Source organism: Lutjanus erythropterus, chromosome 21, assembly GCF_056507025.1.
Source record: "Lutjanus erythropterus isolate fLutEry1 chromosome 21, fLutEry1.hap2, whole genome shotgun sequence".
NCBI lineage: Eukaryota > Metazoa > Chordata > Actinopteri > Lutjaniformes > Lutjanidae > Lutjanus > Lutjanus erythropterus.
This window is the reverse complement of record NC_139337.1, coordinates 16,911,382-16,924,426: the sequence shown is the minus strand read 5'-3', so window position 1 is coordinate 16,924,426 and position 13,045 is coordinate 16,911,382. Positions and strand designations below refer to the sequence as shown.

Below are 13,045 nucleotides of genomic sequence, written 5' to 3'. Positions count from 1 at the left end.
CCATAAATATTCCTATATTTGAATTATGCTGCTAGAGGCCTTTGTCACATTAAAACGATAACAAAACATGTATCTTGATGACATTGTTAAGTTGCGTGGAATCAAAGGAGTTATTTACTTTACTTTAAGACAACAACCATAGCTGACGTGTCTCAGGCTGATATCATATTCATTAGCGAGGTAATATTAAAGTTCTATTTACGTTGCTTTTAGTCACATGACTTCCATCTTCACTCTCTGATGTGTCCAACGTATAGCAACTGGCACCTAGCTAGCAGGACACACACTGTTAAAGCTGTAACACAGGCAAAACTGTGTTTTCTGCTTTAAAAATGTTGCGTCTTTCTACTATATGTGCCATCAGGTAATGGCACACAATCTCCACAAGGATCACAGCTTTTCAGAAGTCTCTATATAGGTTGTTTTGGTTTTGGCAGCACACTCCTGAGTCCCAGGTGATATTTTTTGTTACCTGTTGTCATGAAGATACATCATAAAACGTCTTAGCCATAACTTTAGGTCCTGCTGGATTTTTCATGTTTGCCTGTCTCTCTCTCAGCTGACATCTGAACCTCTTGAGAAATGTCTGTGTGTGACCGCAGCCACGTCTCTGTCCAGTCTTACAAGGCCTGAGCATCAAAGATGGTTGTAAATGTCTTATAGATGGGTGAGAATATCTGGGGGCAAAGGAATGTAACATGTCAAAAATAGATACACAAGCTGAGCGACTTATTTCTGAAGAAAAGCTCCCTGCTCTATAATCCCTCAGGTTTTTCCCACACTCTAAAAAGTGTTTCGGGAAGAAGGGTGTTTAATTGTGTAGGTTTTGCTGAGGTAATATTTGTCAAGATTGTTTGAAGCACTTTAACGGGCCTTTGCATAAAGCTAATGGTGCAACAACTTGCTAGTTTTTCTGTTTTCCCTTATGCCTCTAAACTTTTGTCAACTTCTTCTAGGAATGGTCTACCTCAGCTGGAGGGAAAATGGTTCTTCGAATTCTGCTGAATCTGAACCTCAGTGGCTTTCACTGTCATTTGCTGTTTACTTTTTATGTTGCCTTAATGGTCTTTAAAGTCTGTTTCCTTCCTGTGACCGAGGTGGGGGACAAAGTCACCTTAGAGCGGCCAAACAACAGCCAGACTTGTATCTAGACAACAACGGAGCGAAAACATCCAGTCTGGAATAGATTCTCTACGGTCATGTTTGTGGAGGTCGCTATTCGGTAAATACAAGCCTATGTGGCTTCAGGTTATATTGGGTGATCTCGCAGCAGTAATACTGTACAGTACCAGCTGGCATTGTAGCCAGTAAATGTTACTTTATCAGAGATGTTATCTTAGCACCTTGGTGTATATACAGTCTAAACACAGCAGGAATTTAATTTTGAATTAAATTGAAGCTCAGCAAGGGCCCTCTTTGATCAGAGGACTCGAATATTTATTGACTTAATTACTGTGCTTGTTACTCTTCGGACAAGGGAGGAGTAATAATCCACTCCTGAACTTTCTGACGGGGACACGGGGTTGAAGCTTTCTCACCCGCAGGTTTTTTCACTGTCAACAAGCCTTCGCGTGGTTGTAAGTTAGCAGACTGTGTGAAACATACAGTATTTGCTATGTAACTGTATATTCCACTGATACAATGTTTAACAGCTGTGTGTGGAAGAAAGCAGCCTGGACAGCTTGAAAGTTAGAGCCTGGGCTCCTTACCAATGTAAACCACTCTTGAAATGTCACTATTTCTTTTTGCCCCTTGGCCAAGAAAAACTAACTCATGACATCACGACTTCCCAACCCCAAAGCCGCCCCTATACAATTGCTTTTCAAAAAGACAATATACAGTGTAAAACTGATAGTAGTAAGTAGGCCTCCTCTCTTTCATCAAACTCCTTATATTTGCATAACTTGGCATGGCAGATTAAAGGGAATAGTTCATATGGAAAAAACATGATGCTATTTAGAGAAGGGTATGTTATATGCTGAATACATTTGTACCTGGGTTGTTATCAGGGCTAATGCTAACAAATAACTTTCCTAACTAATCTAACCTACAGTTACAACCTAATACCATATTGCAAACTTGGTGTTGGAATAATTGTGAAAATTAGTTCCCAACTGGTGTCATGTCAGAGCAACAACTCAGAAACTTTGTTTGATTTATTAGTTCACTTATTTATTTATTTATTTTTTGCTCATGTTATTGGTAATGTGGTATTGCATTGTAACTGTTAGTAATATATTAGTGGTCTAAGGGAATGTACTGATGCAGCGTCCATGTTGTTTCCACATGACATCTTAAAAGCTCATGAATATACGATGGCCGGAAGAACAACTTCCGAACTTGGGAGATGGAACTATCCAAGGAGCATGTGAATGCAGCAATATTCCCCGACTTTCCAAATTTTTGTTCCGACTTGAGGGGGCGTGCATTTTCCCAGATGGGAACTAATTCTTTCGATTACTCCGACACCACACGAAGACAGGATAAGTGCTCATCCAAACAGGCTACAAACCATCACAGCAGTCTTGTTAACAACTTCTGACCACATCTTTCAAAGTGATTTCAAAAGTTTTGGTCTTATCAGACCTCTTTTTCATCCATCCATCCATTCACATGCTGCCGATCTCTTAGTGACTTTCCCATGCACGGTGGATTCTGCCAGCGCAGTAACAATAGCCTTGGGTGGAGTGCACAGCTGAGCTGGAGTCTACAGCATGTGCTTTGATTGCTGGAATAGCGGACAGAGCGAGGAGCCATCCTTAAGAGATTTTGTTACTTATTGAATTGTCGGACAGTACACTGTGCTCCAGACCTGGGTCAAAAACTGTCCAATAACACTTACTTGCTTTAATCTGCATGAAAAACAGCTGATTTATTGTTTTCGACGTGCATTGCGCAAATGTACATGAAAACACACAAATTCTATGTACTCAAAGTCTTTCTGTGCTTGAGTTGTGAATGTTTCTGCCTTAAAAACCTAACCAATGCAACACTTGTTGAGTCTGTCTATGGTCTGTAGGCTATTCCTCTTCTTTGCTTTCCCTCTTGCTCACTACTGCACCTCATTCTCTCTGCTGTACTGGCATCGACACTGGGCTCTGAGAGGCCTCCGGAGAGGGGGGAAACATGGGGGAAACTTGGAACAATATATTGTAGGTAAATAAATGCTCTGTCTGAAAAAGAATGCCTTTCCAAAACAGACCCAAGGCCCCTCAGAGCAGCATGTGCCCCAAATAATGCCCTAATTACCCCTGTGATAATATGATAATAATGCTTCGACCTCTCTCGAAGTCACTGGGTTCACTGCGCAAACAAGGACCAGCACTCTGAGACTGAGGGAATATCATCTGGAGCCTTGAGGAGACTGCACGTGAAGAAACTGTGTGTGTGTATTTGTGTGTGGGGCAGAGACAGAGAGGGGGAGAGAGACATACAGTGGAAGTACAGTATTCTGTTCAATCCTGCTTTTCCACAATGAAACTAAACTTTTGACTCCATTGTTTAGTCTTGGATCAGACGCTTATGGCCAAATAAACACAAAGATAGTGTGAAATGTGGTGAAACAGGTGCCGGCTAAGCTAATCTGATGATATGGACTATAATGTGGCTATAAACGTAAGGATAGGATCTCAGCACCGTGTCGATCAGAAATCTTTGGCTGGCGGCCCGTGCTGGATGGAGAGTGGCCGGACTATTGATACCAGATGAGAGGATGAGTCAAAATACTGAGCAGATGTGATGGTGCACAGTCATAACAGAAAAAAAAGAAAACAAAATCACATCATATCTCAAATTGAATGGGATAAATACTGTAGGTTGTTGGGTATACTGTACTTCTGTGGTAGCTAATTTTTAATTTTTAAACATATACATTGGAAATATAAACTGTTTGTTTTAACTTTAAAAAGTTGGTGTCCAAGCAAAAGACAAAATGTTATAAGAACTCATTTTTATAAGTGTTCTAAAAATAAATATTAGAGATTTTAAGTTCAGTTAGCTTGAATAAACACTGATACATCTATTTAAGTTGTACTTTAGAAAATGTATTCAAGAAGCTTGAGATATTAAGTTGAACCAACAACTGTCAAACATTTCACACAAATTTGATTTGTTTTTATATTTTCAAAATTTGAAACTTCAAACTTCAAAAAAAAGAAGGCTCTCAGGAATGTTTTAACAACATTGCAAGCTGGGAAGTCTGCTAATATGCTGATCATGTTTCTTTAGAAACTCTGTTTAATGAGTTGATTGAACTCAGTTCAGTACATTAAGTCAACTCATCATTTCAAGTTAACAAACATCAAGTTAGAATGACACATTTATAAGTTCTGATGTTCTAAAATAAACACTATAAATTTCAAGTTTTATTAATTTGAATATGTACTGATGCTGATTCAGTTGTACTTGACAAAACGTGTTCAAGAGGCTTGAGATATTAAGTTGAACAAACAGCTGACCAACATTTCAAACAAATTTGATTTCCTTTTAGATTTTCTAAGTATTAAAATTCAAACTATAAAAAAAGAAGGTTCTCAGGAGAGTTTTAAGCCTGAAATGCATGCTGGGAAGTCTGCTCACATGCTGATCATGTTTTGAAACTTAATTTAATGAGTTGATTGAACTCGAAGTTTGTCCTGTTAAATTCAAGAGTCAACAGGAAAAATGCATTTCTGCTTGGTGTCCTGGCATTAAAGCAGAGCAGTGGATCAGGTCTAGGAAGCAGAAGTATTCAGCTAATCTGTCATGATTTATTCTCTACCTCTGACTTTCCATCCCAGTGAATCTCAGTATATTGACGAAGAGAGTAGTCTAGAAGTGGCTCGTCGGAGATGAAATGTATGGATTGAGTGAAACAGAGGAGAAAATCTTTGCCGTGCACCGCTTCTGAGTGATATATCCCTTCCACCAATTCCAGCACCTGAAAAGTCCATCACTTCCAAGAAGATTTTTGGGAAAGCACCAGTTGTCGGCAACAAGAGAGGAGGAGAGAAAGAGCGAGAGGAAAAAGGGGGAGGAAAATTGTTCCTGCGTCACGTTTCTTTAATTTGTTCACCAGCTGCCAATGAAAATGATGACCTGCAGAAGTTTTTTTTTCTCTCTCTCTCTTGGCTCTGCAGCTGCTCTAGCAAACCACACAGCTGGAGCCACACAGTGAACAAGTGTAATCTTTATAGTATAATGAATACGACAAAGAAGACTGATAGGACACATGGATTCAGCTCTCGGACTGATTTGACTCATAAAACTGCTGGCTGCCTCCCACCCATGAGTTTATGTGGATGTCTTGACCAGTGACCAGTGGAGCACGTGGGGAGCGCAAATTTTATCACCTGCATATGGAGCCGATTTGACAGCTTGATTACAGAGAACTATTAAGCACTTCAAGTTAAAAAGGATAGTTCAGATTGTTTGAAGTGGGACTGTATGAGATAATTATTGATAGTCAGTGTATTAACTACAGTAGAGGGCAGTTGGCATGCCCCCAGGTCTGGAGAAGCAGAGAGGAGTACCAGCTTGGAAGCTAAGCAATGTACTGCTGTGGACAGGGTTAGCAATTAAAATATATTTTAGCCACTTATATAAAAGGTCCACCAAAAAATCTGTTTAAGTATACACTAGATTTAGAATATTTTCACTGCTTTACTTTGCTGTCAGACAGCCCTGACAAGAAACCACTGTTATTTCAGCCAAATATCACTCTCTCCAAACCAGCCAACCCCCATAAGCGAAATCTGTAATTTTATCTTGCAGAGCAAAGGAGTTGCTGGTCAACCGCAGCCTCAGTCTCTTAGTTTTTTTCTGTTTTTGTGCGACTTCAGTGGATCCGAACTATCCTTTTAAAACAGAGAGGTCACACAATAACACAAACAAACTAACAGATCGAGGCAATGAAAGATTAACAAGTCCTGTGTTCTTTGAGGTAAAACGACTGCTTTTGCCTGTGGAGTTTGGTTGGGTAAAGGAGAGGAATATTTGGCTTATATAGTGATGGTTTCCCATCAGAAAAGGCTATGTGATGGCTAAGTAAAGCAGTGAAAATATAATAAATATAGCGTGCACTTAAAATTATTGACTTCTTTTTAGATGGACCCTTTTTTAAGTGGCTAAAATACCTTTTTGTTGCTGACCCTGTCCACAGCTGTTCATTGCTTAGCCTCTGTGCAGGTGATGCTTCTCCAAACTGGGTGTGTATCAACAGGCACTGACAACATAGTATTTAAGTATAAGTATTTAATACAGCTCCACTTCAAATAACTACCTCTTTAATTCAATCAATTATTTGAGACTGAAGATAAAATATCAAATATTAAATTAAGTCCATGTTGATCCAAGAATGGATGATAAAGGCTTGTATCATATTTAACTTTTGCTTTAAGAACCCAGAAAAAGCCATTAATAGTCATCTAATATGCTCCATCTTCCTTGCTTTACTTTATTAATCAAATGCCCTTTCACGTCCTGCAGCTGCGCAAACCTAAAGCAGATGTCATGATGAAACTGGGGAAGATTTGCCGGGAAAGGGTTTGCAGAGACCAAACATTAAGCTGTGTAGTGTTTCAGGTGACAAGGAGGGGCCGTGCGTCTACCTCCGAGGCAGGCGCACTTCCTGCAGCGTCCACTGCAACATATAAAACCCGCAAAGACGGACTCGCAAAGTTAGCAAAGCGCAAAAACTCCACCACTTGCAGCCCTCCCTCTCTCCAACCCTTCACTGAGGTGATACAGCCTTGGCAACGCAGGCACAAGGTACCGCTGCTGCAGAGAGACGGTAGGACACGGGAGGTTTGGAGCTTGGTTGAAGCTTGTCTTAAGTGCAATTTGTGCGCACCGCGGCAGTACTTTTAAGTTTGTCTTCTTGCTTTCTTTTCAGATCAGTCCCGGGGATATTTTGTCCGCTTTTTCCTCAGACTAAAGATGAAACCTCAGTTATTTGCCATAGACCTGATTCTTCTGTGCATATCATGTGGAGCAAGTGCACTGGCAACGAGTATTGCTGCTGTGTCCACGACCAATTTCACCAATCCTGGCGCAGCGCACGGCTACGGAACAGACACCATGACCAGCTCAAAGATCAGGAGGAAGCGCTATATCAGTCAGAACGACATGCTTGCCATCCTTGATTACCATAACAAAGTAAGAGGGAGGGTGTTTCCACCAGCATCCAACATGGAATATATGGTGAGTGAAAGTTTTAATTCATTTTTATTAAGAGATGCATGTATTTCCACTCAATGCATGATATATATAGCTAATTTAATTACTTATAACGATGTTTTTTTCAGTTATTATCATGCATAGGTTCTATTAGTGACCAAACTGCATGCATCAAGTAAAATAAGTGATGTGATGGAGAATTCTTGCATGACTTTAATCGATTTTTAAGAAAGTAAAGTGACAAATGTCCTGTAAGTTTCTTGGCACCTTCAGCTGTTGAACAGATTGCTCTGCAGTAGACCACCAAAGTAGTCACTTCCAAAGGAAGAGGGGTCATGTATGGTACCAGTAGTCTGCTGGACACAGCAGTAGTGGTCACTTATAGAATGATGGCAAATTGCGTGTCTAAATTGGACTTGAATTCTATTTAAATTACCGTTATATGAGCCAAATATTGCTGTCTCCAAACCAACCAAACTCCATAGATGAAATCAGTCATTTTACCCTGCAGAGCAGGGGAACTGCTGGTTAATCGCTGCCTTGATCTGTTAGTTTATGTGTGTTATTGTGCGAATTCTGTTTTAAAAGGGTTTTCGGCTGAAAAATAAGTCTGTTTTTATGGAGAGAGACAATTTAATGCTCATTTAAGTACTTTGAAAGGTTTTTCCAAAATCAGTGTCTGAGCTGACATTTTTCTGTTTAAAATTGGCAGCACTTCCATTCTCTAGTTGCAATGAAGGGGTCTCTTCCCTTGACAAAACTACTGTAGGGTGAAGTAATCGGAGGAAGTCACTCCTCATTCCTCCAGTCACAATCCATCCAAGTCAAACCATGCACAAGTGTGGCTGTTGACAAGTTTGATATCTAGTATCCAACCTCCTGTCTATTCAGCGAAAGAGTTACATGGGACACTGGGCAACCAACTTTCTCCACTTATGTAACTGATTTGATGGATGACTTCTGCGTCTTGCCATGGTAACACCTGTAGCAGTGCTATGAGCTCACAAAGCGCCGACTCTTATCTCACATCTCACTGCTGAATGAAGATCTGCTGTTGATATTTTCCATCAGTTATGTAATGGGTTTCTGTGTGTGTGTGTGTGTGTGTGTGTGTTTAGGTGTGGGATGAAACCCTGGCCAAGACAGCCGAGGACTGGGCTCATGCGTGCCTGTGGGAGCACGGGCCGCCCAACCTCCTCAGGTTCCTGGGTCAAAACCTCTCCGTCAGGACAGGACGGTGAGTGACCTTTGACTCCCCCCTCCCCCTCCCCGACATCTGCTGCTCCTTTCAGGGATGACTCTCGCTCTCAGCAGTCATGGTCGTTGCCTTGCAGCTCCCCCTTCTTCTTTCTCCTAAAGGTTTTTGCACTGTGACCTGGTGACTGCTTGAGGAATGCTCCTGTGACCCTTCAAATAAACAAAAGTTGTGTTTTCAGCCATGACCCATGAGGACAAAGGCGCATCCCTTCAGTGGGTCTTGACTTTCCATTTGGAAACACAGAGCACCCTCACGAGTTTTACATTTTAAGATTTTATTGAGGAGCAACATGAGACTCAAGGGAATCCTTATTCTGACTGTTCCTCACAGGGAAAGTTCTATAGTAAGGTTATTTTCTAAAAACAAACCAACATTAAAACAACGTAGTAACAACAATCTATAGACTTGAAGAAAAAATACAATAACAATACTCAGATTTACTTAATAAGAATAGTTGGTCTAGTTTAACTAACTTTCCCATGGAGTTCATGTGCTTATATTACTAATATTATTCTGTGAAATACACAGGGGCAGCAAAAGCCTTCATGGGGCCCTGAGCAGAGTTTGAACTGGGCCCCCTCATATCACGAGTGATATTGACTATTGTAAATGCTTTATCATTCTATTGTAATTTTAACACACCTATTTTCACCTATTTTTATTAGTTGCAGCTGTGTTACTTTGTAGATTATATCAATGTAAGCCTAGAGTCTTTGGCAACTTAGACAAATAAGAAATGATTGCCTATTTAGTATGTGAAAAAGTACCCCGACCCAGGCCGTCCTCCTCTCAGAGAACAGTGTTAGTCTCTGGCAGTCAGAACCAGGTACTGCTGTCATTTGACGGTGACAATGTGATGTGAGTTTGAGCAAAACTCACAATGTATTTTTTCGCTTTCCGCAAAGTCATGTCTCTCTCACAACACAATCCTACAGCATCCATAAGGTTATAAAGACAGGGACACTATGTCGGTTGAGTCATTTTGTAGATTTACAAGTGGAAACCTGGGAGAACAAAAATCACAGATCTCAGTGTTACACTGTATATTTTCAGTTCTGGATGCTAAAAATAAATAAATCAATCAATCATTCAAGCTTTCTTCTAGGGCATTTCAGTCGCTCTTTGGGGCCATCTGGTGGCCACAGGTGCCCTAAACAGTTCGCTTATGCATTGGGCCAGCTCTGGAAATACATGCCAACTGCTATGCCAAAAAAAAAAAAAAAAGGAATATTGTGCACAGATGGATGTAGTTTTTCAGAGGGCCTGTGCCATGATACAACCAAATAATTCAAGCCACCTTTGAAGTCTAAATTAGACATTGCATACATGTTGTGTTGCCATTTATTCATATTCAGGGCCACTGGGGGCTGGAGTCATTTGGCTCTGTCTGACTAATGTCCCTCTGTGTTTTGTTCATGTCTAAAGCAAGTGAGCACTTTGCTGTGCAGCAGAGCATGCTTGACTATCTTACAAATAAATCTGGTCATTTTGAAAATAAACAAGAATTTTCACTTACTTTCTAAAAATTTTTTGGCTGCGAAGGCTGTCACATCTGCAAAATGCCCCTGTTGATGCCCCGGATTGTGGCCAGTCTGTTAATTGTGAATGTGGTTTTGTAACGCCGTATACTGTAATTCAGAACCTTAGGTCATTTCATTGTTATCATGGCCAGCGTGACCATCCCTGAAACACCATAAATGACTTGGAAGAAACGTGAAAACATATCTAATCACATTTACTAATAGCTGGTGGCAACACAGTAGCTGTTGGAGGGCACGGGGAAGGAACGCAAACAAACATGGAAATAACTGAAAACTACAAATGCTGCATATGAAATAGGGGCTGAGATTTGAACCCAAGAGCTGCTTGCTGTGAGCTGACAGAATTAACCACTGAGCCAACATTATGCCCTGTAGATACTATTTTTTTTAAGTATTTCTGATTTTCAGAAGCACAGATCCAAGTCAGTATCTTAAAGGTTTCTGTGTTTCTTGAACCCTAAATAGACCTGCAGCGACCTTTTTCTCCTTTCAGACATAATCAAGGTTTGAATCTGATGAGAATCTCAGCCTGTATTAGCTCCTTATCATCAGCTGTGACATATACAGTCTGTCTTCCGTTCACAGTTATCGATCCATTCTTCAGCTGGTGAAGCCGTGGTATGATGAGGTCAAAGATTACTCTTTCCCATACCCGCGTGACTGCAACCCTCGGTGCCCTCTCAGATGCTATGGACCCATGTGCACCCATTATACACAGGTACACAGACAGATGTACGTCAGTATTGCATGTGACACGGTTGAATTGCTTTACCAATGGCGTTAATTGGTGGTGTCTTTTTTTTGCAGATGGTGTGGGCAACATCCAACAAAGTCGGCTGTGCTGTTCACACATGTCATAATATGAACGTATGGGGTTCAGTGTGGAAACGGGCGACGTATTTAGTTTGCAACTACTCACCTAAGTAAGTACTGACAGTTAACTGTACGGTTTCCTTTGTACTGTTTTGTATAGTGTTAATTGCATGCTGGTAAGGAAGCTCTTTAACTCTAGTGAACCTGTTAACCTGATGACGATAGGGTGACGACAGGCTTAATCCCGACACAGGCCGCTCTGTTCTGTGCTGAGTTGTGAAATGCCACCCATGTTGCAGGGAGATTCAGATAACCTCGATACAAGGCCGTGAACCGGTACTGCATTACCAAAGCTCCAGAGTACCACGAAACAGAAGAAAAGATCTCTAAAAAATTCCAAGAATCAAAGCCTGTTTGGACTTGTGACTGACTTGTGACCTCGGTTCTTTAATCCCACTGGTTTGAGACACATGTAAGAGCAACAGGCTCAGGACACTGATGACCTATTTAAGCGTTAGGAGACGTGGCCTCTGTTTTACAGGCGCAAGCCTCCTTCTAGACGTCTTGAATCTGGAAGGTGTCAAGACATAATTCAGAATTTAATATACACCTTACAGTACATACACAATCTGAATTCTGCTTTCTCACTTGCTGCCACATTGTGATTTCTATATAAGTGACATTCTGATGATGGTGATATTGGAACATACCTGGACGTCCATTTGGTAGCTGTTCTGGAGCTATCGATCGTATTACCTGATCTTCATCAGCAGTAATTCTACATATTCAAAGTTCCATCTTTGCTTACAATTGCCTTTCAAAAAGCTAAAGTATAAAGTGTATTTTTGTTGTAATAAGTACTGTCCTTTATTGAACTCCTTGTATGGACAATACAGTTTTTATCTCCAGATGAAGATCGTGTGATATGATTGAGAGTTCCTCAGAGCAGCTCCTAAATGAGCATGAAGATGAGATTGTTTTGTCAATTTCCAATGGCAGATTGAACTTTCAACATCAATAGTTTCCTCTTTAAAATACCTGATCATGAATTGTTCATGTTCCTCCTCCATTTTTGAGATGTTCTGATACCATTTTTTTTTCTGATACTGATTCCAACATCTTAACTTTACATATCAGCCAGTACAGAGAAATGATCCCATACTTTTGTATTCAGTTATCTTATATTATATTATTATAATACGTCTAGTAGAAAAAAAGGCAAACTGAATACTGCTGGGAAGTAACAGGGTCCCGTTTCAGGGTTAACAAATTATGTCAAATCAAATCAGTGCATAGACTTGTGTATTTGCTGATACCAATACCAGCCTTTTAGGCAGCATCTGAGGCATTTTCCAATACTGCTATTGGTGTTGGAATAACCCTTAGACAGGAAAGATATACTGATTAAAGTTCAAATTTTATTTTAAAATTAAAAATTTACAAAAATCCACTGACCCTGTACATGTTTTTGTCTTCCAGGGGTAACTGGATTGGAGAGGCTCCCTACAAAGTAGGCGTGCCCTGCTCCGCCTGCCCTCCCAGCTACGGGGGCTCCTGCAGCAACAACATGTGCTTTCCCGCTCTCAAGACGAACTACCTGCACTGGTTCAAATAAACACAGGTTTCCTCTCGACATAAGCTGACAACCTACAGTACCACAGAGACATTATTTTCATCCCGTAAGGATTTGCACAACAGTCGTGGACCACACTATTTTGTATATATGGGCTTATTTAAAGACTCAAACATACATTTGAAGGCAGCAGACAATTTAGCTTTGATGACTTGTAAATAAACTGTAAATTAATGTCATTTGTACCAGAATTGCTATGACTATTTTAATTGATGGAATATAATTTATGTGTAGGAGTGGGACCTTAAACACAGTATATACTGTAAGTGGTGTTGCATACACTTTTGTTTTCACTTTGACCATTGACAATGTGGTAATTAAGGACATAACAAGATCATAGCTGCTCATAACCTGCTCACTTTGGTGCTACGGGCATCACACCTTCATGTTGTGTGCTCTGCCCTCACAGGAATGTTGTGATATAAAGATCAAAGCTTTTGACCTCAGAGGGTAAAACCTACGCTGCCGGTGTCAGCTTTGTAGCTGCCATAGGTACAAGAAGCTTCATACTCAAGTCTAGGGTTGGGTATCGTTTGGGGTTCTTCCCCGATATTGGTGCTAAAACAATACATTTAAAATGGTACCGGTGCCTAAACATTGCCTGAACAAATACTTTAAAAAAAAAAGTAGTATTCTACACACAAT

The 13,045-nt window shown here is 40.5% G+C and overlaps 1 protein-coding gene across 1 annotated transcript; it reads left to right on the top strand.

The window, feature by feature from the left end:
* Positions 1-6,642: 6,642 nt before the first annotated feature.
* Positions 6,643-13,045, top strand: pi15a (peptidase inhibitor 15a). Its single transcript, XM_084747455.1, has 6 exons — positions 6,643-6,769; positions 6,872-7,179; positions 8,274-8,392; positions 10,540-10,672; positions 10,762-10,877; positions 12,247-13,045. The coding sequence occupies exons 2-6, from the start codon at positions 6,916-6,918 to the stop codon at positions 12,380-12,382; spliced, it is 768 nt and encodes a 255-aa protein (XP_084603581.1). The 5' UTR covers positions 6,643-6,769; positions 6,872-6,915; the 3' UTR covers positions 12,383-13,045.